Source organism: Balaenoptera borealis (assembly GCF_965194805.1).
Source record: "Balaenoptera borealis genome assembly, chromosome: 4".
In the NCBI taxonomy this organism is placed as follows: Eukaryota; Metazoa; Chordata; class Mammalia; order Artiodactyla; family Balaenopteridae; genus Balaenoptera; species Balaenoptera borealis.
Genome location: NC_138861.1, coordinates 127,611,600 through 127,636,802, shown reverse-complemented (window position 1 = coordinate 127,636,802; position 25,203 = coordinate 127,611,600). Strand labels below are relative to the sequence as shown.

Below are 25,203 nucleotides of genomic sequence, written 5' to 3'. Positions count from 1 at the left end.
TGGGTTTATCCTGTACGGGACTCGCTGCGCTTTCTGGACTTGGTGGCTATTTCCTTTCCCATGTTAGGGAAGTTTTTGACTATAATCTCTTCAAATATTTTCTCAGATCCTTTCTCTCTCTCTTCTCCTTTTGGGACCCCTGTAATGCGAACGTTGTTGCGTTTAATGTTGTCCCAGAGGTCTCTTAGGCTGTCTTCATTTCTTTTCTTTCTTTTTTCTTTATTCTGTTCTGCAACAGTGAATTCCACCATTCTGTCTTCCAGGTCACTTATCCGTTCTTCTGCCTCAGTTATTCTGCTATTGATTCCTTCTAGTGTAGTTTTCATTTCAGTTATTGTATTGTTCATCTCTGTTTGTTTGTTCTTTAATTCTTCTAGGTCTTTGTTAAACATTTCTTGCATCTTCTCAATCTTTGCCTCCATTCTTTTTCCGAGGTCCTGGATTGTCTTCACTATCATTATTCTGAATTCTTTTTCTGGAAGGTTGCCTATCTCCACTTCATTTAGTTGTTTTTCTGGGGTTTTGTCTTGTTCCTTCATCTGGTACATAGCCCTCTGCCTTTTCATCTTGTCTATCTTTCTGTGAATGTGTTTTTTGTTCCACAGGCTGCAGGATTGTAGTTCTTCTTGCTTCTGCTGTCTGCCCCCTGGTGGATGAGGCTATCTAAGAGGCTTGTGTAAGTTTCCTGATGGGAGGGACTGGTGATGGGTAGAGCTGGGTGTTGCTCTGGTGGGCAGAGCTCAGTAAAACTTTAATCCACTTGACTGTTGATGGGTGGGGTTGGGTTCCCTCCCTGTTGGTTGTTTGGCCTGAGGCAACCCAACACTGGAGCCTACCTGGGCTCTTTGGTGGGGCTAATGACAGACTCTCGGAGGGCTCACGCCAAGGAGTACTTCCCAGAACTTCTGCTGCCCGTGTCCTTGTCCCCACGATGAGCCACAGCCACCCCCCGCCTCTGCGGGAGACCCTCCAACACTAGCAGGTAGGTCTGGTTCAGTCTCCCCTGGGGTCAATGCTCCTTCCCCTGGGTCCCGATGCACACACTACTTTGTTTGTGCCCTCCAAGAATGGAATCTCTGTTTCCCCCAGTCCTGTCGAAGTCCTGCAATCAAATCCCACTAGGCCTCAAAGTCTGATTCTCTAGGAATTCCTCCTCCCGTTGCCGGACCCCCAGGGTGGGAAGCCTGACGTGGGGCTCAGAACCTTCACTCCAGTGGGCGGACTTCTGTGGTATAAGTGTTCTCCAGTCTGTGAGTCACCCACCCAGCAGTTATGGGATTTGATTTTGCTGTGATTGCACCCCTCCTACCGTCTCATTGTGGCTTCTCCTTTGTCTTTGGATGTGGGGTATCTTTTTTGGTGAGTTCCAGTATCTTCCTGTCGATGATTGTCCAGCAGCTAGTGTGTGATTCTGGTGTTCTCGCAAGAGGGAGTGAGAGCACGTCCTTCTACTCCGCCATCTTGGTTCCTCCCTCCTGTGTACTTTATTGTTGAAGTAAACCTCTTCTGGGTTCAAAATTTCCTGGGGGAAGTAACAAGTAGTTCTAAATATCTCACTGGTGTCCACTCCCATAGATTTATCATACACCTGTTGCCTATACTTTTTTAGCCTCCATATTCAAATATTTCTACTTCTGGGTCCTTGACCAACCAGTAAAGCAATTCATCACTGCTTATATACCTTTATATATTCTAACATTGAGATACGTTTTCCACACAAAGTAGATGAGCACATATACTTTCCCAGTGGGAAGATCAACATTCCTAATCATTCTTCAGGCTCTAGTAGTGGGGCTGTAGTGCAGCTGCAGCCCATTTTCAGAATGCACACACATCCCAAGCTGATTTTTGACCAGACAAACTCAGATTTTTCCACTTTTGTCAGCTGGTCATAAAGGACCCCAACTCACGAGGTCATAAGTGTGACCTGAATGAGTAGTGCTGGTACGACTGTGATAGATGAAGTGGGCCATGAGATAACATAGCTTACTCCTACTCTGTTGTCTTTCTCAGGCTCAGTCATGGCTGTACCATTTCCAATTTATGACGAATTGTTCCTGGCCATCCCTAACTTTATGACTTGTTGGGTCTGGATATTGGATGGCTCATATGCAGCATCACATCATAGCCAATGGTCAAGTGTTCTATCAGGTTCCAGTGGCACACCAGGAGCTGTTTTTTACTTTTCTTTTAAATTTTTTTGGCTGTGCCATGCGGCTTGTGGGATCTGAGTTCCCTGACCTAGGACCAAACCCAGGCCCTTGAAAGTGCGGAGTCCTAACCAGTGGAATGCCAGGGAATTCCCAGGAGCTGTTTTTTCAAAGGTATATAATTCCCTCTTGAAAATGACATGGTTTTGCTCCACAACCCAAGGGCTTGATTATGAGTCTCCCTTAAACTTCACACTTTATCTTTTTTCACCACTGAAACCTCCAGCACCATAAGATGCCAGGACAATGAGTCAAGTGACAGCTCTTATACTATAGCCTTGACCTGCTGCAGAGCCCATTCTTACTCTGAGTGCCACATAAATCTGGCAGCCTTCCATGTGACTAGGCATAATGGTCAAAGCATTATTCCCAAGTGTAGAATACACTGCCTTTGGATCCTAAAGAGGCAGATCAGGTGTTGGGCTTCCTTTTTTGGATCACAAGATGCAATAATTTGTCTTTTATTTCTTAGTGGATGTCCAGCATGTCTCTGACCACTAGAACTCTAAAAATGTTACTGAAATGGCAGAAACCTGAATCTTTACAGGCTTTATCTTCCACTCATTGGATTACGTGTGTCTTACCAAAGCTTCCAATGTAATTGTTTCTTGCTTAAGTGGTTTAATTATGTGCATATTATCAGTATCATGGAATGATGTGAAATTTTGTACTATATCTGACTGTCACAGGTCTCTTTGAACCATATAATGGCAAGAGGTGGACGAGTTAACATTGGCTTGGAGTAAGCCTGTCAATATGTACTCTTAGGTTGCTTCCATGTCCTGGCTTTTTGTAAAGTGTTGCAATAAACATCGTGGTACATGCCTCTTTTTAAATTAATGGTTTTCTCAGGGTATATGCACAGTAGTGGGATTACTGGGTCGTATGGTAGTTCTATTTTTAGTTTTTTAAGGAACCTCCATACTGTTCTCCACAGTGGCTGTATTAATTTACATTCCCACCGACAGTGCAAGGGGGTTCCCTTTTGATGATGGCCGTTCTGACCGGTGTGAGGTGATACCTCATTGTGGTTTTGATTTGCATTTCTCTAATTATTAGTGATGTTGAGTATCCTTTCATGTGTTTGTTGGCAGTCTGTATATCTCCTCTGGAGAAATATCTATTTAGGTCTTCCGCCCATTTTTTGGATTATATAATAGAATATTACTCAGCCATAAAAAGAAACGAAATTGAGTTATTTGTAATGAGGTGGATGGACCTAGAGTCTGTCATACAGAGTGAAGTAGGTCAGAAAGAGAAAAACATATACCTTATGCTAACACATATAATATGGAATCTAAAAAAAACAAAATGGTTCTGATGAACCTAGGGGCAGGATAGGAATAAAGATGCAGATGTAGAGAAAAGACTTGAGGACACGGGGAGGGGTAAGGGTAAGCTGGGACGAAGTGAGAGAGTAGCATTGACATATGTACACTACCAAATGTTAAATAGATAGCTAGTGGGAAGCAGCCACATAGCACAGGGAGGTCAGCTCTGTGCTTTGTGACCACCTAGAGGGGTGGGATAGGGAGGGTGGGAGGGAGACGCAAGAGGGAGGGGATATGGGGATATATGTATACGTATAGTTGATTCACTTTGTTGTACAGCATAAACTAACACACCATTGTAAAGCAATCATACTCCAATAAAGATGTTAAAAAAATAAAAAAATTAAAAATAATAAAAATAATTTATAAAGAAAAAACCCCCACAAAATATACTCTTGTTTTTCTCCACGGAGTTGCAACTGTTTCTGATCCTCTTTTTCTGTAGGATCAATGGCCACATACCTGAAACATTGTTATCTGCTGTAGCAAAAAGAACTCATCTGGCACAGCACTGAAATTGGGACAACCTACAATGAGTTTAGAGTGGTCCATGCAGCGGCAGGCAGCTTGTTTCAGTTCTCAGTCAGAAGGTAATATCTATATTTTCCTACCTCCCAATGCTCTCTTATTGATAAAACAAACCAACAAAAACAGCACAGGCTGTGTTAGCAACATGTATTTTTTCTTTGCTCCCCTCCTTTCACTAGCAAAGGAAACCCACTGAAGCCAGTGGCTCTAAGTAGAGCACCAAGATCTCCTTCCCAGTTTGACTACAGAACACTTCAGTTTCCTTTGCCCTCAGTAGCCAAAATTGTAGAGCAATGCTGTCTGACCAAGCTCCCTAGTTCAGCAGGCATTTATCTTCAGCCAAAACGTTGCTCGGGTTTCTGTCTTGTTTCTTCCCCAAGAAGATGTTTATCTTATTTTTAAGAGGCTATACCTTAAAAAAATTTTTTGTTTCTGTTAGTGCTAAGTGTTTAGATTAGAGAAGGTGTGTTCAACTGTGGACATATAGAACAGAAGCATCTTAACTAGGTATCTCCAGATTCTGTTTTCATAGTCAGATCATTATTCCTATCACATTCTAAAATCAGTAAATATGAAATGGAGGGACTTTTATATAATTCTTTTCCCCCCATGAGAATGTGTTCCTGGGGTTATTGTTGATATCTCAGTTATTATTGCTACCCCATCCCTAAGCTAGTATCAGTCATGGAATCCTGAATATATGGAGCCAAAAACATTTTTAATGAATGAACTTTTTGGTATAAAGTTTTTACCATTTTCTAAAGCTAATTAAAATCTAAAGCTACCTGTCTGTATATTTTTTAAATTTTAAATTCTTGGCAAAAAGGATGATGAAAACTTGCAAACATCATAAATTCTAGGGAAATTGGAATCTGTGTATATTTGTATAAGATATTTACTTATTATGTGTGTAGTGAGGATCTCTTTTTTTCTAATTTATGTGCTCTCCTTTAAATTCTCCATCAATTTTTTTCTCAAGACACTCAGCTAAAGTAATTTTTTCAAATGAAAGCTAAGTTGAAGCATATACATTTTAGTTTTGACCCAAAGAGTTGAAAGAATTTGGTAGATACTATAAATAAGTTTTTTATATGTGAGAATAGGAGTCATTTATCAGAGGTTCTGAGGGTGTGGAGCTAATTGTGAGTGCTCAGTGTATATTGCTGGAGGTTGCCTTTCAAAAATTATTTGAAACACTTACTTTTAGACTGCATATCAGTCTCACAAAACTTATGATGATATCTCCAAAGTGTGCAAAAGGCACTGAACAGCAGCAGGGCAGGATGCTTATTGTACTGAAATATACGCATTTATTAAAAATAGGGAAATAATATATACAGGCACACCAATTTATTTTTCCAGAATCTGAAAATTTCACCTTTGATCCAGGTGTAGCATTTAACAAATGTTTCTCCCTCAGGTAGATAAGCAGCAATTTAATTGATGGACACTGCAGCCAATAGGGCAACTAGATTGTTCCCTTCTTCCCAGGTCTGTTTTTCTAAGGTACAATTTTCGGTGTTATTACCTGTTTTTGGTTGTTTTTTTTTTTCCTCTAATACAAACATCTTCTCCAATAATTGTGCTTCTCTGAAAGCAAAACCAGTTTATATCAGGAGTATGCCAATAACTGCAATGATAGATCAAATACAACCTTAAAGAGAGATGATTTTTTTGTTTACTTAAAGAGTAATTAAACATTTCCCATTATTTTCACCCTTGCCTAATCTTGATCTTCTGATTTCATGTAATTTACTTCCAAGTTTTCTAAAACAGAGTGGACTTTTCATATGTCTTGGAAAGAAACAGGTAGCTGAGTGCCTGGCCCATATTAGAAGCTCAGTTAGTAAGTGGTGACTTATATGCTCACTTTTCCCTTTTCTTTTACTCAGCAGCAAAGTCAGTATGATTCCTTCTCTGTGGTAAATCAGCATTGAAATGGATTCAGAAATAGCTTTGCAGGAAGTATTTGAAGAGAAAACAATTCTTAGTATAATGATTGGGCAGAAGACTGTAATAGATTTAAGTAGAACTTGAGTTAACTATAAAGGAAGGAGATTTTAAAAATTAGTTTTTTAAAAAAGCACATTTTTATCCTAAGAAATCAAAAGTCATCATTTTTTTCCAAGACCATGGCTGAATTTTCCTTCTCCATAGTTGAATTATGTTCGGCAGAGAATGCCGAACTGCATTGCTGAAAGTTAGTCTAGCTACTCTTGATGGTATAAATAGAATAAGTTGTGAAGCAATAGACTGATGAAGATTTATTCTCAAATTACAGTAGAATTGATTTTTTTAAATGAAAAGATAGGAAGTTAGTGTCCATAAGTTTCTAAAATTGTATTCACCTATATTTTCTTGATGGAAATTAGATATTTTATTGAGAAGTAATTCTTATTATGGGATTTTTCATTTTATTTTACTTTTAATTTAAATAATGAATAGACAATAAGTTGATAGACAGTTGTCAGAATGAGAAGTCAACAGAAAATGAATATTTGAGTTTACTTTCAAGCAAGGCAAATAATTTGACCTCAATATATATTTTAAGATATTCATGTAAAATTTTACATAATTAAATTTACTAATAAGAAATCTTTTAAATGATAGCCACCAAAAGGTTAGTGGATTTGTACATATCTTGCTTTTATTTTTATTAATTGCTATTAAAATTATTTAAACATTTGTACGTTCATAATTTTAAAATATGGTTGATATTATTAGTAATGATCAGCTCTATGCTATGTCTCTGTGTGCATTATAATATTTTGACCGTAGGGAAATGGATCAAAACATGCAGAAGAATTATTTGAAGTATCCTGTACCTTTCAAATTATTACTTTGAAATTTTCATAACCAAAAAGTGTCACATAGTTCACTTACTTTTTGAGGAAAAGAGGGAAAGAGGGGTAACGGTTATTTTCTACATTCTTGAGGATTAGAGGCGTTTACTGGGTCCCTGTAATAATCTGATGAATGAAGCTCACCTTTCTGAAGCTGCACTTCAGGTGTGACCATGCTGCCACCACCGTGCCAGTCTGATGGACTCTGCCTTCCAGGAGTAAGGACTTGCTGTGTGGAAGTGTGTGCAACACACAGGGGAGGTGGTCCTTGTGAAGTGTTTCCTGCACGTCTGCTCCTCATGACAGACCCTACCTTCCAGAGACATGCAATGGCTTAATCCATGGTTTTGCTGGCCCTGAAGAAAAATCACTGCTTTGACATCTGAACAGCCTGTGAGGGTTTAGTTTTTGTGGATAGCTTTTTACAAGTGTTGCTTTTACTCCTCACACTGTGTGTTAAGTGTTGCAAAGTTTTCCTGAAAACCTGAAAATGTGTGAAAATATGCTTAGAACAATGATTGATACGTAAGAGATCCTATATGTGTCAGCTTCAAAATGTTAGCTATTAGATTCTTTCCTACGTAGAAAGAAATATATGTATATCTCCATGTATAAAAATATATGTGCCTTGTATTTTTTTTAATTAATTAATTAATTTTATTTTTTTATTTTTGGCTGTGTTGGGTCTTCGTTTCTGTGCGAGGGCTTTCTCTAGTTGTGGCAAGCGGGGGCCACTCTTCATCGCGGTACACGGGCCTCTCACTATCGTGGCCTCTCTTGTTGCAGAGCACAGGCTCCAGACGCGCAGGCTCAGTAGTTGTGCCTCACGGGCCTAGTTGCTCCGCGGCATGTGGGATCTTCCCAGACCAGGGCTCGAACCCGTGTCCCCTGCATTAGCAGGCAGATTCTCAACCACTGCGCCACCAGGAAGCCCCTGCCTTGTATTTTAATGTTATTATTTTAATGTGTTTCCCCAAAGTTCACTGTGACTAACATCTCATTTCTATTTGTTTCTTTATTGTTTCCTTTCAGTCTCCTAAACACTTAATTTTTACTTAATTATTAATATCCCATTTTACAGATGCATAAACTGGGGCACAGGGAGATAAAATTACCCAGGGTCATACAGCTGGTAAGTAGAAGAGCCAGGATTTGATCCTAGCAGGGGCTCCAGACAACTTGCTCTTAACCACTGTGTACCTGCCCTGCCTTAGCCTGATGGTTGATAGAACACCCTATATAGACTCATTCCTTCATTGATTTATTAATTAGCCTGTAGTAACTGTGTGTTTACTATGTGTCATGCTCTATGGTAGGTGGTAAGGATAAGTTGCCAGTAAGGAGAAAAAGGTCCTCAAGTGACTGTTTCCACAAATGACTGCATAGTAAATGTTATCTCTTCTTGAATGAATTTTCAGTAGTGTCTACAAGTCACAGCCAAAAGAAGGAAATAATTGAGATAAGGGATCCAATCATAACTCAGAGAGAGAAACTCTCTGCAAAGGCCTGTGAGAGAACTTCCTAGTTTTCCCCAGCTCAAATGCTTCAGAACTTGTATTTCAAACTTAAATTGCTCATGCTGCATTTTCAGCCCAGTGCATCTAGCCTTGTCCTTAGGTACAGATACAGCTGTCTAACATTCCCTGTGTTTGGACAATTTTTATCTTTGAAAACTATTAAGTTGTGTATGCTAATGTCAAATTTGCATGTTGATTAAACTCAATTACTTTGCTTTTTCCCATACATTTTATTTCCTAACTCCTAAAATATAATTTAACAAAGGATTACTGGTTAATATTTATGTTGAAATACAATTTTAGTCTGCCATAACATTTCTCTTTTGAAATCAATTGCTCACATTAGGAGAATTATGTAAAACATGCTTAGTATCCACTTTAATGTTGGATTCTTTCTATATTCAATTTTTTTTTTGTATATAGGAGGAGGGAAACATTGAGATTCTTTCATAAACGGAAAAATGAATGAGTAATTAGATAGCTGTAAGACTATAATTTTAAAGAAGCAAAACAACGCTACACGGTACAATGAAGTATCTGTTTTATTCTTGTTCAATGTCAGGGGAAAGTAACTGGCAGTTACAACTGTCAAGGTCTTGGCTGTAGTTCTCATGTCCTGCCAAAATGTTTCAGAAAAATAATCATACTTATTTAAATGCCCAACCAAGGGCCTTAGTGTTTTCTTATCTATGCATATAAAAACCATAGCAAATCTAAATAACAAATACCTAATAAAGAAAACTAATATTCTTTTATATATTTATCAGAATTATTTACTTTGGAACAGGAAACATGTTTCTTTTCTGGCATGTGTGTGGCAATTATATTGCATCCTGTATATTAATCAAATAGCCCATTTTGAAGTAATGCAGAGCCAGGGTAACAAAAAAGCAAAGTTTTATCTTAAAAACAGATTTGATGTTCTGAGAACACACTGGAAATAATGAAATAAACAGAGAACCTTGGCATCCAGCTTCCCAGCATCACTGCTGACACAGTGTTCCAAGTGCTCTGAAAGGAAAGAAGTGATTAGAGCCTTGATGGATGAGCCGCTCAATTTATTTCTTAAAAGAAAAAGTTCTTTATCTTAAAGCTAGAGCCACATGTATTACTCAAATCCAGATGACTAGATGAATTCTTTATTGAAATGACAATGAAAGTAATTATATTGCTAATTGTCAACTTAAAAAAAATCCTTTGGCAATCCAGACACACTGGCATGAGCAACAAGGATAATGAACATTTTTATAATCAACGTCCCTTGAAACTCTCCAACTGAAGCATCATTGAAATGCCATTTTGGTGTGATTACTCAGTAATAAAGCGTGGGTTTTTGAGACATATAAGGTAGTGTAAGGACAAATGTACCTTTAACTCATAGATTTAAAATGAGGAAAAACTTTTCAGTTGTTTAGAGGGCTTTTTGTCTCCTTTTCGACTTTCCTTATTTGTATGAAAGAAGGCATAGTTATTCTGGCTAGCTAATTTCATATGAAAACAATAGGAAAGGGTGAGGTTTATCATTATGGCCTGTTTTGACATACAAGGCAACAATGGAATTTTAATCAGAATATAAGTAAGTATGGTGAAAAGAATGATTAATATATACTAAGAAGGATATTGAACAAAAGAGCTACTATTTTATAAAATCTTCCCTCTTTTTATTCTTTCCACTTTCATTTCAAATATTAAAAAGGAAATGGAAAAATAGGGTGAAGATTATAAATTATTCATTTTATTTGAATACATTTGTCAGTCTTTCATGCTTGATATACTTTTTTTTCTAGAATGTAAGCCTACACAATACATTAACCACAGTGTTTAAAAAGAACATTTGTGAAAAAACCAAGGTAAGGGTATTTTTGTTTCGTCTTTCTGGTACAAATTCAGATTTCCCATTTGAAGTTATGTCCTTCATTTCTACTTCTGGATTTGGTACATACATGTAGTACTTAGAATGTAATTGTTTATGAACTAGTTCTGGACTTCATTTGTTCTAACTGTGGATGATTTCTAAACTTTGAACATAGGTACTTTTAGTTGACTTTAAATAGCAAAATCTTATTATATTTTCAGAGAAAAAAATTTGAAGGCAATGCTGTTTTTATAGAATGAAAGGAAGTATAAACTAGTAATTTCACATTTAAAACCTAAGGCTTACTGCAACCTTTAGTGTTTCAAATGTTTTCTTATCAGTTATAAAAACCTTAAATATGCAATTTTCCTCTATGTAATTTTCTCTTTAAAGATCAAAACCTGACTTTATCTCCTTTTTCTGTGTTATAGAAAGTTAAGGGATTGACTTCAATTTCCTTTTCTTAATATCTATCTTGATGGTCATAATATTTATTCATACTTTTCCTCCTTTATAGATCAGAAATTATTCTGTATTATGTATTTCAAAATCTCTCTGTCTTTTCTAAGGGCAGATTTTGTTAATTTGCATTTTTATGGGAACTATGATTTGAACTTGTTCTTGACCCATTCTATGAAAAATAGGTAACTCACATTGTAATCTAATAAAAGAAAGTTGATAAATTGATTCATAGTTTATTTACTATTGAAAAATTCAGTGGCTAATAGAAACCTCTTGCTACCCTAAAGTGCATCAGAACTAGGGTTGGGGTTGAACTAAGCCAGGGCATCGCCTCTGCTCTTTCCTCACATCTCATTTAATGTGTAGTCAGGAAGGCCTTTGTTGGCAAATGAAACTGCCTTCTCTCGTGGAAGCCCTGGTTTGCTCTCGTGAGGTCTCCGAGCTCTGTTATTTTATTGATACCCAAGAGGGTAGAGCAGTGGATTGGGAGTCAAGCAACCTGGTTTCTTCTCTTATCTGTCGCCTCTACTGCTAGGAATTTGGGCAACTCCCCCCCGCCCCCCCAGTCTCACTCTGTCTAAATGTCTGTATTTTTGAAATGGAAATGCTAGGCTCGTAAAGCATTTTCTATATTGAAAACACAATGTCTGTGACTCTGTAAGAGTCTTATCTGCAGTTCTTCTGGGCATCTTGAAAAATAACAAAAGAATCTCTACAAGCTGCTATGGAGTTCTCCTGACTGGCTAGACCTAAAGATTAATCTTTTGGATGATGCCAGTGATTGTAATGCACTTAGCCTAATTAGGTGGTCAGCTTCTAAGGAGACAAATGCCATGAAAAGCTTTAATGGTGCAAGTATCTATGATTCAAAGAATTTCATTCAATTGTCCTTGTAGCATCAGAATCTTCTCTAATTGCTCTATTAATCTAGTTTAGTCCTATTACTTCATGTAATGATTGACTAAAACTTGCTTTAAAATAGAGCTAATTGAAAGTTTACAAAAATGTATTCTTCCACTGAAGCTCTGTGTGAAAGCAAAACCCACTCTTACATTCAATTTCCTTATATTTGACATCCTAATCATGAATGATCATATCTTAAATGTTAATTTTTGAAATCTCACTTTGGTGATAATATGGAGGATGATATAGAAGCCAACCTGAATGGAGTCAGTGATCAGACAGCAGGTAAATTCTGTTATAGGGAGAGAAGTGTTGAAACGTTGAAAGAAGGCATGGATGATGGGATTGATAAGAAAGGGATATGTGGAAAAGTTAAAGCAGAATGGCCAAAGTGGATCTAACATGAGAGAAGCATGACATCTGCAATGACTTTCTGATATATTGGGCTTGGAAGATATGATGGATTCTTGTGTTCCAAACAGAGATTCAAGATAAGAAGTATATACTTCGACTTATAAGTATACACTTAGAAGATATGATATATGCCAGTTTCCAAATAAATGTTTCAAGTAATCTCTATCCTGACTAGTAACCATTTCCTTGCACTTCTTTATAATGTTACATTTACATGAGAATCACTCAATAACATAGTTTCATAATACTAAAATTTTGCTGTCTTTAAAGTCTTTTTTTAAATTGAAGTATAGTTGATTTACAATGTTGTGTTAGTTTCAGGTATACAGCAAAGTGATTCCGTTTTACATATATATATATATATATATATATATATATATATATATACACACACACACATATTTTTCAGTTTATCTTCCATTATAGGTTATTATAAGATATTGAATATAGTTTCCTGTGTTGTACAGTAAATCCCTGTTGCTTCTCTATTTTATGTATAGTAGTTTGTATCTATTAATCCCATGCTCCTAATATATCTCTCCTCCTCCCTTTCCCCTTTAGTAACCATAAGTTTATTTTCTATGTCTGTGAGTCGATTTCTGTTTTATATATAGATTCATTTGTATTATTTTTTAGATTCCACATATAAGTGATATCATACAATATTTGTTTTTTTCTGACTTACTTCACTTAGTATGATATTCTCTAGGTCCATCCATGTTGCTGCAAATGGCAATATTTCATTCTTTTTTATGGCTGAGTAAATTTCCATTGTTGTGTGTGTATACATACACTACTTTTTTATAGTCTATTGAAGAACACTGTGTTTGACCTGTAGAGGATCTCATCACATGGATTCTGGAGTCTAGAGGATCTCATCACATGGATTCTGGAGTCGGTATACCTGTGTCTCCATGTCTCTTTTCTGTGATGTTATTAGCAGTGACCTTTAATGCATAGATCTGTTAATTCATTGAGGGCTACAAAACAGTCATGCTCCAATTCTATCATTTCTATTTTTACTTATTAATTTAATACTTTTATAAAAAGGCACTATTTGGTTATGCAGTGGAAAATTCAAATTGGAAAGGTAAGATAAATGCCTGAGCCTGCCCCCCGCCTTTTATTTATTTATTTACTTTTGGCTGTGCCGCACAGCATGTAGGATCTTAGTTCCCTGCCCAGGGATCAAACCAGCCTCCCCTGCTTTGGAAGTGTGGAGTCTTAACCACTGGACTGCCAGGGAAGTCCTGAGCCTGCCCTTTTATGTACTCATTTTCAAGGTAATTAATTGGTTTCCTATCATCCTTCAATATTAATCAATTAGTTTTTAAATATATTATTATAAATAAATGCCTTTCCCATCATTGACGAGTAAGAGCCTCTTCAAATTGGCTCTTGAAAACGTCAACATGGAATTTAGAAAAGCTTGTTGCAACTGGATTGCATTCCATAACTATGTAGTCAACAAAATAGAGTAGAAATGAGGTTTCCAATAGCATGAGTTCATATAGATATTTCCAATTCAAGTTTAGGCCTACAGATTTTTTAACTTAACTCTTCAGTAATAAAACTATATTTCCTTTCTTCCATTCTAAAAATCCTCATTCTCAATATCACAAGTGATAGAGTTAGAATAACTCGTAATTTACTCATTTGCTTTGTACGTTAGACATACGATAATCTCAGAATAACAATACTAATACTACCACCTCCAATATAATTAACAAGAATAGTTAAAAGTATTCTTTTCATAAAAGCCCTCCTCACTTACTCCACAGTTTAAAAATATCTGAGCACATAACTATTCAAATAATACTCTCTACATTTTAACCTTTATTTAGTCTTACTTAGACCTACAAATATCCATAGGTTTTAATGCTGCCCACTAGTCCTTACGGTGATGTTTTGTAGTCATTTTAGTAGTCTGAAGTGTAATGTTTAGTAAATTCCTCAGGAAGGGCTCATGGGAGCAATATTTCCTGAGTTATTACATATGATAACAGTTTGGGCCTTTATAGTTGAAGTCAGTTTTGCTAGGTATAAAACCCTAATTTTTTTCCCCCTTGCATACCTTAAATATGTTACTGTATTTTCTTTTGGGTTAAAACATTACTATCAAAAAGACTGATGATAAATTAATTTCTTCCTCGTATAGGTCAATTTCTTTTTTGTGCCTAATGTCAAAAGTCTTCTTTTCTTTTTTGTTTGAAGCCCAGTATTTCTTGTCATTGGTCATTTTGAGACTATACTTTCATGAATGTGATATTCTTTTTCAATATGTAATTTTAACTCTTCTTTATATAAGAAAATTTTCCTGAATTGAAATTTTTAGTATTTCTCTTTCTTTTTCCCTTACTCTTCCTCCATCCCTTGGGCTGCCATTGATGTTTGTTGGATCTTCTCTCTTGGACTTCCTTTGCTATCTTCAATATTTCTCACTTTGCAATTATTATTTTTAAAAACATCTTCTTTCATTTACCTCTGGTTTTTAAATTTTTTCACTTTTTTACCTTCTGTTTTTCCTAAGGTGTTACCTATTGTGTTTATGTTTGCTTGTGTTTCTCTAATTCATTCTTTGTTTCTGAAAAGATGGTTTCTTTTATTTCTGTTTTTTTCCTGAGGTCTATAAATATGCTTGAGGGCTTTTTTTCATGCTTTAAAAATTTTTTTTTATGTCTTAAGTAATTTTTAATGTATTTAGCTCATTTTGAACTAGCAGGTTATAGTTCATCTATACAATATTTTGGGGGCATTTTTCACATAAAAACTTTGCATGGAATTTGACCTCAATACTTTTTTTGTTTCCTATTTTGATGTGAAATTATTTTGTTTTTCTGAACGTTTAGTAGGAGTTCTGGTTCTGAGAGATTTTCTAAACTTCTCTAAATTCCTTCTTCTCTTCTTTTCATCTAACACCGGAACTATAGAAACTTACTTTCTAAGATTTCCTGGTTTTGTTTCTTCCCCACTTTTCTCTGAAACTTTTTTCCCCTTCATTTCTGTTTTAATTGTCCTGTTCAGTTTTGATTCCACTGCAGACAGTTTTTCCTCAGCCTAGAAGACATAACTGCTCTAACCTTTTCAGATTATCTTATTGTGGGCCCCTCAACTCGCCTCATATTGGATTTGGCAAAAACACTATCAGTTTTGGTAGTTGTTTTCAAATTGCACTACTGTTGTTTCTGCATATTTTGAGGTTCTCCTTTTTTTTAGTTCTGTCATACACCTTGTTGCTTTTCTGTGCTTTCTCATGCACAGATGCTGATATGAGTCTTGTGGTCATTTGTGGTTCATCCTCAATCAATTATATTTTGAAGTTTACAGGGATACCTTGCCACCTCGACTTGCTGCAAATATTGCTTATGAGTTTTTGGATATACTATCTAGTGTTTTGTATGCTTTGCCATCTAGTTGCTCTCTCTGTGTTTATGAGAATCAAAAGCTATATTGCTATAGCCATCCTCCCACAATCTCCTCTTCCTCCCTTTTTTTGATGACACAACATAGTGGTTAAGAGTACTGACTCTGGAATCAAACTACCTGGGTTAAAATCCCAGGTAACAATACCACTTATAAGCATTGTTACCTTGGCACACCCCTGGACTCTAAAATTGTGATAATAATACAATTTATCTTAAAGGGTTATTACAAGATTACATGAACTAATATTTTTAATGCACTTATAATGATTCCAGGTATGTGATGACTGCAATGTATGTGTTTGTTAAATAAATTTCAGTTTTAATATATATTAGTCATTTAAAAATTCAATTAATATATTGTTCAAGACATAGAAAAGTACTATCAATGCCATTTCTTTATTACCTAATTAAAAATCGTAATTCATACTCTAGTTAATTTGATCCATAGCATTGTTTAGAATAAGGAAGAGACCACTGAGTCAATGAATGGTCAGGTGAATAAAGTAAAGTGCTAACAATTAAAACATAAAGAGTTATATAGTATAATGAATTTTAAATAACAAGTTTACCATGATGTCCTAGCAACAAAGACCTACTTAGGTTACTGACGCTTCAAGTATTATTCAAGAAAATAATTGTTAATCTTCCTAAAGTTATTTAGGTATTAACTTGAAGGATAAGACAATGAATAGTCAGGATATCTTCAGTCTTGCTTGATTCATGTGTCATCTGCCAAATTTAAATAACTCCCTAACAATTTCATCCTTCATATCACTATACAGAAAATGCAACCAGCTGTTGCCTATTTCCAATGACCCACAGAAAATGGTTGTAATTTGTAATAGGAGCAATTTAGGTTTGATATAAGGAAGAACTTTATGAATGTGAAAGAAGTACATGAATGTGTAATTTAGGAAATGAGACTGTAGACTCCCCTTATGTTGGCCTATTAAAAAATAGGATAGTTATTAAAGGATATATTGGGATGGTTCTTTGATAATGACCATTTATTTTAAAAAATAATACTAATAACAATAAAATAATACCAGAGGGTTATTATCCATTAAGAAATAATAATATTATTAATAATTATTTAATAATATGCAAAGGTTAAATAATTATGAAGAACTAGGAAAAAATAAGTATTCTATAAAAGCTCATAGAAGACTATCAAAGTGACATTTGGAAAAGAATATATAAAATATTTTTAAAAAGAGACTAGCTTTATAAGCATGTAAATTTAGAGGAACAAGAGCAAGCCAGTTACTTTAACAAGGACCATAAATGCCTTGTTAGAGAAAAGCATGGTGAATCAATCAGAGTTAGCATACTGGCTAATATGTTGTCTTTTAATTGGTTTCTCCATTATTGGCCTATCAAGGTTAATTTTGTGTGTGTTCCGACTTACCACAGGTTATTGGTTTGTCTTCTCATCCACAGCAGAGTTCAAAATGAGCACAGATTCCCCACAGAGCAAGTGCTATGAACAATGCAGCAGATCATCTGCCTCTGGATTTTCTTTCTACTGTCAGGTGTGTTGCTCAACATGAGGCCTAGAGTGTGGACTATTTACACTGAGAATAGACAGCACTGAAAGCTAAAATACTAGCATGTGGTATGAGTATAAGTCAGTTCTCACTGTGGTTGCAACTGGTCCTCTTCTGCATGATATGCTGCCTTCAAGCTCATGATAAAGAGGTCATTTTCTTTTATTCTTGTTTAAGTCTTTTCCCCTCATTTTATTTTCCAAATGCCAAATTTACAATTACAACCAAGAAAAACCTGCTGACTTAAGTGGCTTACAATTCCAGAACATGTCCCATGGCACAGACAATTAAAGAATAATTAATATACGTAAAACAGATCAGTGAAAATTGGCAAGTAATTCCAATTCACAAAATTGCTAATTTTAAATATTTTTTCTGAATTTGCCATCATGTTGAGAGGAATGGGGCAGTTGCACCAGGCCATATCTACCAACTCTAACTTTATATTTTCACAGTCAACCTGCTACCATTATATTATGTGATTGCATACTTTTGACTGATAATATTGATGAAATTGTGGCACGAGCTTTGCTGATGTGAGACTTACACATTTGAGTGAATAATGAAAAATTGAATCAATGACTTGCCAAGTGTCAGAATATTTTTACCACATCAATATTTTGAAATACGTCTTATATTTTAGATGTGTGGAACACTTTATATTTCATCGTCAGTAGTTGATTTGGGTCACATTTTGCATGTGACTTAATTCAAAATGATACAACAGACTCAGAAGCTTTCTTATTGTCCTGCAAAGCCAGTCTAATTAAATTTTATGTCTCTTATTATTAGCATTCATGACCAGTTCTAAGTTTCAGGTTAGAAACTTAAGCAATACCATTTGATACTAATATTATGGCAATTGTTTTTTTGAAATGTTCTCATTCTAGAAAATATAACATACATATTATTTTTTGTAACTTAATGTCCATTGTTTGAATTAAAATAAATCCTTGCATTTCCTATTGAGCGCCAGGGAGTGAATAATACTTTTATTGTTTTCTACTGAAGGTAATTATTCAATTGGTTTCCTAGTCTTTTCTTCTTGTAATTAATTATCAAAAGATTAATACTTGAGAACTTGTCATATCACTTTCACAACATGCTTTAGCAAGAAATATAGTACAACTCAATATCAAAAAAACAAAAAACCCAAATAAAAATGGGCAGAAGACCTGAATAGACATTTTTCTAAAGAAAACATATAGATGAAAAGATGCTCAACATTGCTAATCATCAGGGAAATGCAAATCAAAACCACAATGAGATATCACCTTACACCTGTCAGAATGGCTATCATCAAAAAGAATACAAATAACAAATGTTGGCAAGGATGTGGAGAAAAGGGAACTTTGGACACCATTTGTGGGACTGTAAATTGGTGCAGCCACTGTGGAAAACCGTATGAAGTTTTCTCAAGAAATTAAAAATAGAGCTACTATATGACCCCGCAATTCCACTCCTGGGGATATATTTGAAAAAAGCTAAAACACTAATTCGAAAAGATACATGCATCCCAATGTTCCTAGCAGCATTATTTACAACTGCTAAGATATGGAAGCAACTTAAGTGTCCATCAACAGATTAATGGATAAAGAAGAAGTGGCATATATATATATACATATATATATATACATGTATATATATATATATATATATATATACACACATACACACACACACATAATGGAATACTACTCAGCAATAAAAGAGAAAAAATTTTTGCCATTTGCAGCAACATAAATGTACTTGGAGGGCAATATGCTAAATGAAATAAGTCAGACAGAGAAAGACAAATACTATATGTTATCACTTATATGTGGGATCTAAAAAATAAAACAAATGAATGGATATAAAAAATAAATAAAACATCTTGGGTGTTCCACAGGGTGGCTGCGGAGTCCTGGGATGAGAAACACCTGCATGCAGAGGGTGACAGAGACCCCGCTTTCCAGGCTTGTCCGTAAAGAGTTTGGCTTTGCCACCTGTCTAGCAACCCCCAACACCTTGCACCACCCAACCCCCTTGCCTCAGGAGTCCTGCCAAGTGTGGGAACGGGCTCTGGCCCAAAGGCTTTGAGTGACTCCTCAAACCAGAGTGGGGAGTAAACTGTGCATTTGCAGCTGCAAATCTATAGCCTTCATGGAGGCCGAAGAGGCAGCACCGTGGACTTCTGCCATGTGGCTGAAAGGGTCTTTGTGCTCTGGCCAGGTGTCAGGCCTGAGCCTCTGAGGTGGGAGAGCCAAGTGCAGGACATTGGTCCACCAGAGACCTCCTGGCCCCCGTAATATCAATTGGCGAGAGCTCTCCCAGAGATCTCTGTCTCAACACTAAGACCCAGCTCCACTCAACAACCAGCAAGCTACAGTGCTGGACACCCCATGCCAAACAATTAGCAAGACAGGAACACAACCCCACCCATTAGCAGAGAGGCTGCCTAAAATCATACTAAGTTCACAGACACCCCAAAACACACCACTGGCCGCAGTCCTGCCGACCAGAAAGACAAGATCCAGCCTCATCCACCAGAACACAGGCACTAGTCCCCTCCACTAGGAGGCCTACGCAAGCCACTGAACCAAGCTTACCCACCAGGGGAAGACACCAAAAATAACGGGAACTACGAACCTGTGGCCTGCAAAAAAGAGACCACAAACACAGTAAGTTAAGCAAAACGAGAAGACAGAGAAATACGCAGCAGATGAAGGAGCAAGGTAAAAACCCACTAGACCAAACAAATGAAGAGGAAATAGGCAGTCTACCTAAAAAAGAATTCAGAGTAATGATAGTAGAGACGATTCAAAATCGTGGAAATAGAATGGAGAAAATACAAGAAAAATTTAACAAGGACCTAGAAGAACTAAAGAGCAAACAAACAATGATGAACAACACAATAAATGAAATTAAAAATTCTCTTAAAGGAATCAATAGCAGAATAACTGAGGCAGAAGAACGGATAAGTGACCTGGAAGATAAAATAGTGGAAACAAGTACCACAGAGCAGAATACATAAAAAAGAATGAAAAGAATTGAGGACAGTCTCAGAGACCACTGAGACAACATTAAACACACCAACATTCGAATTATAGGGGTCCCAGAAGAAGAAGAGAAAAAGAAAGGGATTGAGAAAATATTTGAAGAGATTATAGTTGAAAACTTCCCTAACATGGGAAAGGAAATAGTCAATCAAGTCCAGGGAGCACAGAGAGTCCCATACAGGATAAATCCAAGGAGAAACATGACAAGACACATATTAATCAAACTATCGAAAATTAAATACAAAGAAAAAAATATTAAAAGCAGCAAGGGAAAAGCAACAAATAACATACAAGGAATCCCCATAAGGTTAACAGCTGACCTTTCAGCAGAAACTCTGCAAGCCAGAAGGGAGTGGTAGGACATATTTAAAGTGATGAAAGGGAAAAAAAAGGCGACAACCAAGATTACTCTACCCAGCAAGGATCTCATTCAGATTCGATGGAGAAATTAAAAGCTTTACAGACAAGTAAAAGCTAAGAGAATTCAGCACCACCAAACCAGCTTTACAACAAATGCTAAAGGAACTTCTCTAGGCAGGAAACAAAAGACAAGGAAAAGACCTACAATAACAAACCCAAAACAATTAAGAAAATGGTAATAGGAACATACATATCGATAATTACCTAAAACGTAAATGGATTAAATGCTGCAACCAAAAGACATAGACTGGCTGAATGGATACATAAACAAGACCCATATATATGCTGTCTACAAGAGACCCACTTCAGACCCAGGGACACATACAGACTGGAAGTGTTATACAGCAGCAACTTACACAACAATGTAAAACAATTATACTGCAATAAAGATGTTAAAAAAAAAAAAAAAGAAAGGAGATTATATTTTTGGTGTAAATAAATAAATAAATAAATAAAAATGAGACATACGAAGTCTATGTAGAAGCAAGAACAGTGTTCTAATATTATGCAAAAAAAAGTCTGACCATAAAATTTTGTATTTACTGTGATGGTAACCATGTAAACACACATACAAAAATGCTATAAGGGAATATGTAAAAAATGAAAAATAGTTGTAATAGTGGGGTATGAGTATCCTGCATTTATTTTCTAGACTTTAAAAACGTTGCTTTACTTCTTCTATAGTGGAAAAGTAAATTTATTAAAATGTAGGAAAACCAAAAAGAAATAGAATGTATCAGAAAATTATTTGCTAAGAAGACTATTTGCTGTGTGAGTATATGTGTTTGTACATACACTTAAATATACAGTTTACATATTCACACAATTTCAAAGGGAAAATAATTATATCCTTCATAGCAAGTTGTAATTTATATGGTCATAAATAATAATAATAAAACAACAAGGTACTGTAAATTTAATACATTAGGAATTCAATTAAATTTCTTTTGTGTAGCAAAACAACTTTGGGAATATTTTGGTATGAAGCTAAGATATGGTTGATAGGAAGTTGGTGGATAGAGAGTTGGTTCAATATAATTTATTAGAGAGCTTTGAAATGGTGAGACAAGAGCTCCATATTACTTCCAGGAAAAATTTTACAGATGGTTAAGATCTTTGCAGTTTCCTAGCACACCCACTCACTGCTGTCCCTACACCTTTTGGTATGTGTTTTAAAAGGCATTATTTTCCTTTGATAATTTCTTTTCTCTGGCCATTGTCCCAGCCCTCAATTCATCTAGAACGACCCTTTCTGTTTTGAGCAGAGATACAATCTTCCCAGGCAGTGATCTAGTGAATGAGAATTCAATGTCAATTCACCCCTTCTAACTCGCTTACCTGGACCTTAAGATGACCACTTAACCATCATTCAAAGTTTATTATCATCTTCAGTTTCTTCTTCGTTGAAATTACATGTACTAGAATAACTAGTGTCAGAGCAAAAGTCACGTTCCTGGCAACTTAGTATGTGCTAGGCTCAGTGCCATCAGCTTTACCTACTGTATTTCTCAAGACTCTTTCAAATGCAAGTTTGATATTTAACTTAGGCAAGAATGAAGGAAAGTTATTGGCTTGCTAAACAGAAGAGTCCATGTATGAATTCAGACAAAGCTGGATTCCAGGGCTCAAACACTGATATTGGTAATATTAATTTTAATTTTCATTCTTTTTTTTGGTTTCATTCTACAGGAAGTCTCCTTCTCCATAGTTAGGAAAATGGATGCCTACAGCCACAGATGCAGATCCTCCTGGTGGCTACTGGTAGGTAAATATAATTATACATATACGTGTAACTATGTGTGTAATATAACGTTATATGTCTTAATTCATTTGATACTCATAACAACCCTTATGAGGCAGATGCTATTTTTTAAATATCAATTTTGGTTTTGAGGAACTGGAACACAGAGAAGTTTAAGGAACTGTCTCAAGGTCACACAGCTCCACAGTGGTGGACCCAGGTTCCCAATACAAAAAGTCTTACATTAGAAATGATGCTCTTTACCACTCCACTGTACTGTTTGACCAGTGTCCATATATCAATAGAAGTACAGTGAAAGTCTGTGATGGCTCAGCATTATTTATGTCCTGTGCCAGAACTGATCACTGTATGGTTGGATCTTAAAATCATGCTGCTTGAAAGACACCAGGTAAACAGAGTTTGTATTGTGTAGACTTAACATAGAATTCTAAAAAATGGAAATTGATCTAGAGTTACAAAGTAGATCAGTAGTTGTCTGGGGCTGGGTGGCATGAGAGATGGATAGCAAAGGGGAAGAAAAAAACTTGGGGGAAAAATTTCTGTATCTTGAATTTGGTGGCACTTTTAAAAGAATGTATATTGGTCACATTTAACAAGGTTTAATATTTAAATGTGTACAGTTTATTGTATACGAATTATGCCTCAGTACATTTGTTAAAAAAGAAATACATGTGTATGAGAAAACAACAGCGTTATAAGCAGTAGGAAATTGCAACGAATAATGTGAGAAAAAAAAAGAATAAACAGTAAAAAAAGAGAGGAAGTTGGGAATTCCCTGGCTGTCCAGTGGTTAAGACTCACCGCTTTCACTGCTGATGGTGCGGGTTCGATCCCTGGCTGGGGAGCTAAGATCCTGCAAGCCACGCATTGCAGCCAAAAAAAAAAAAAAAAAAAAAAAAAAAAGTGGGAGAGAGCAAGAAAACTGATCAGCCACCAAAAAGAGAAAAAAAATATTTTGGAAATGAAAAACATTCCACTTAATACATAATATAGATTTGTAGAATTTATATAGGGATCTTCCATTGTCAATAATTTATAGGCATCTTTTTCTTCTACATTAGCTTAGATATTAATTTGGTTGTTTTGACAAAATAATAAAACAATTTGAAAAATTTCTAACTTACTGTTCAAGGCACCAACATGTTAGTGGGTTATTGGACTTAGGTCATAATAGATGGCTATATTCCCTTGGCCTAGTATAATCATTCTCTACTTCATATTGAGAGGAATAAATTGTAACATAGATAAAACCGTGAGTCCAGCAGAGAACACAGTGTATCCAGCTCATAAATTTGTGCACACATAAGACAGTATTATAGTTGTAAAATATGTATAGTGGCTCCACCTTTTCTCAGATCATGACATATTTACAAATTGTAATTTCCTCTAGAGATGTACTGTGACTAAATTATCGTCTGTTTTTGCTCCAGTGCCTTGAGGAAAAAAAATACATCTAATTCATCTTGGTTTAGATAGTACTAGTGAAATATGTAAACTTAGTTCTTTTCCTGTGAATTTCATTCCCTGTAAACATCAAAGCAAATATGGGAAATTGATTTTTACCAGTATAGAATGCATAATCTGCAAACTTGGAAATGATATTAAATACAAAACTGAATATTTTAGGAAAATCTTTGTGGTGAGGTCACATTATTCATACACAAGCAAATAAGATTTATGTGAATTCCTATAAACTGGTGGGTATTGAAATTTCCAGTAAAGGAAATCATGAATATACATCTATGACTAGCTTCTCATCTACTGAGGCCTGTGCTAGTTTGCAAACTTATCTACTGAATTAATTGCACATTAGACACAGATTAGATACGTATGGAGTGTGAATTTATGGAAAAAGAGCATATTTCTTTTGGGAGAGAACTTCCATATAACTCCTTACAGAGCATTGATTCACGGGATTTTACAAAGGAACTCGGGAGTTTGCTTGTTCACATTTCCCACCCCTCTCTTACTGCGTTTCTAGAATATCTTCTACAACATGACAAATATATCAATTTATCATCTGAATTAACGCTTCCCATGTTGGAGAGCTACTGCAGCTAATATTTGAGTGCCTTCCACGTGCCAGACAATGATAGATTTTTATATTCATCAACACTGAGAGAGCTTTTACAGCAAAGTGCTTTATAACATAGTAACTCATTTATACCTCCAAACACCCTGTAAACTAGGTGGTATTAACACATTTCACAAATGATGAAATAGCTTGTAATTGGTAGAGCAGGGATTAAAACTGAGGTAATCTGTGTCCAATGTCTCTGTTTTGCTCTTGTCCATTATACTGTCTCATATTGTGCTATGTGCTTTTACATATATTATATCATTTAATTCATACAATAATATCACACTCACTAGAGACTATTGTGTCTAATGTACAGACTTAGAATAAGAATATCTTAATTATTCTTATATCTTATTCTTAATAAGAATAAGACTTAGAATAAGAGTATCAATATCTGAGACATGAGTTTCCCACTTGCTATATGATCTGGTACAAATTACTTAATCCCTTTTAGCTTGGTTTTCTTATCTATCATATGGGAACAATCACCGCTTTGTCTCTCTTTTAGGGAAGTCGTAGAGATTAAAGAAAACACTTGGTGTTAAAACACAATGAAACCTTTAGAGCTATATTAGTGTAATATAGCTATATTTATTTCTTACAAGGTAGCCCATGAGAATAGCTCTAATTATTCAAATTTTCTTTTTCTGAATAGAAACTACCCCACCCCCCCAGGGGCTACATTGAAACTTCGTTACTTTTTTTTAAAGATTAAGAGTTTTGGAGCCATCAAAGTTTTGCACTAAAGGCTTCATCTTCTTATGTATGCTCTCTGGTTTAAGAAAGATGTCCAGTCCTATGTACAATACTCTAGATATGGCATGACCAGTACAGAGTATTATCAATTTGTTCAATTATCATTTTGTAT

At 35.7% G+C, this 25,203-nt stretch overlaps 1 protein-coding gene across 6 annotated transcripts in view; it reads left to right on the top strand.

Annotated features, from left to right (window-relative positions):
- Positions 1 to 25,203, top strand: part of LOC309627590 (uncharacterized protein) — a 564,483-nt gene that overhangs the window by 493,063 nt on the left and 46,217 nt on the right. For 3 of the 6 annotated variants that reach the window (XR_014243827.1, XR_014243830.1, XR_014243831.1), the window contains 2 exons: positions 3,987 to 4,131; positions 7,994 to 22,254. Coding sequence is in view for 1 of the 6 variants with exons in the window: in XM_082389723.1 (XP_082245849.1) it covers positions 16,940 to 17,020; positions 22,183 to 22,258 (157 nt within the window). In the remaining 5 variants the exon portion in view is untranslated. Of the gene's footprint in view, positions 1 to 3,986; positions 7,306 to 7,993; positions 22,259 to 25,203 lie in introns of all 6 variants that reach the window. The other 3 variants (XR_014243828.1, XM_082389723.1, XR_014243829.1) reach the window with 3 other exon arrangements.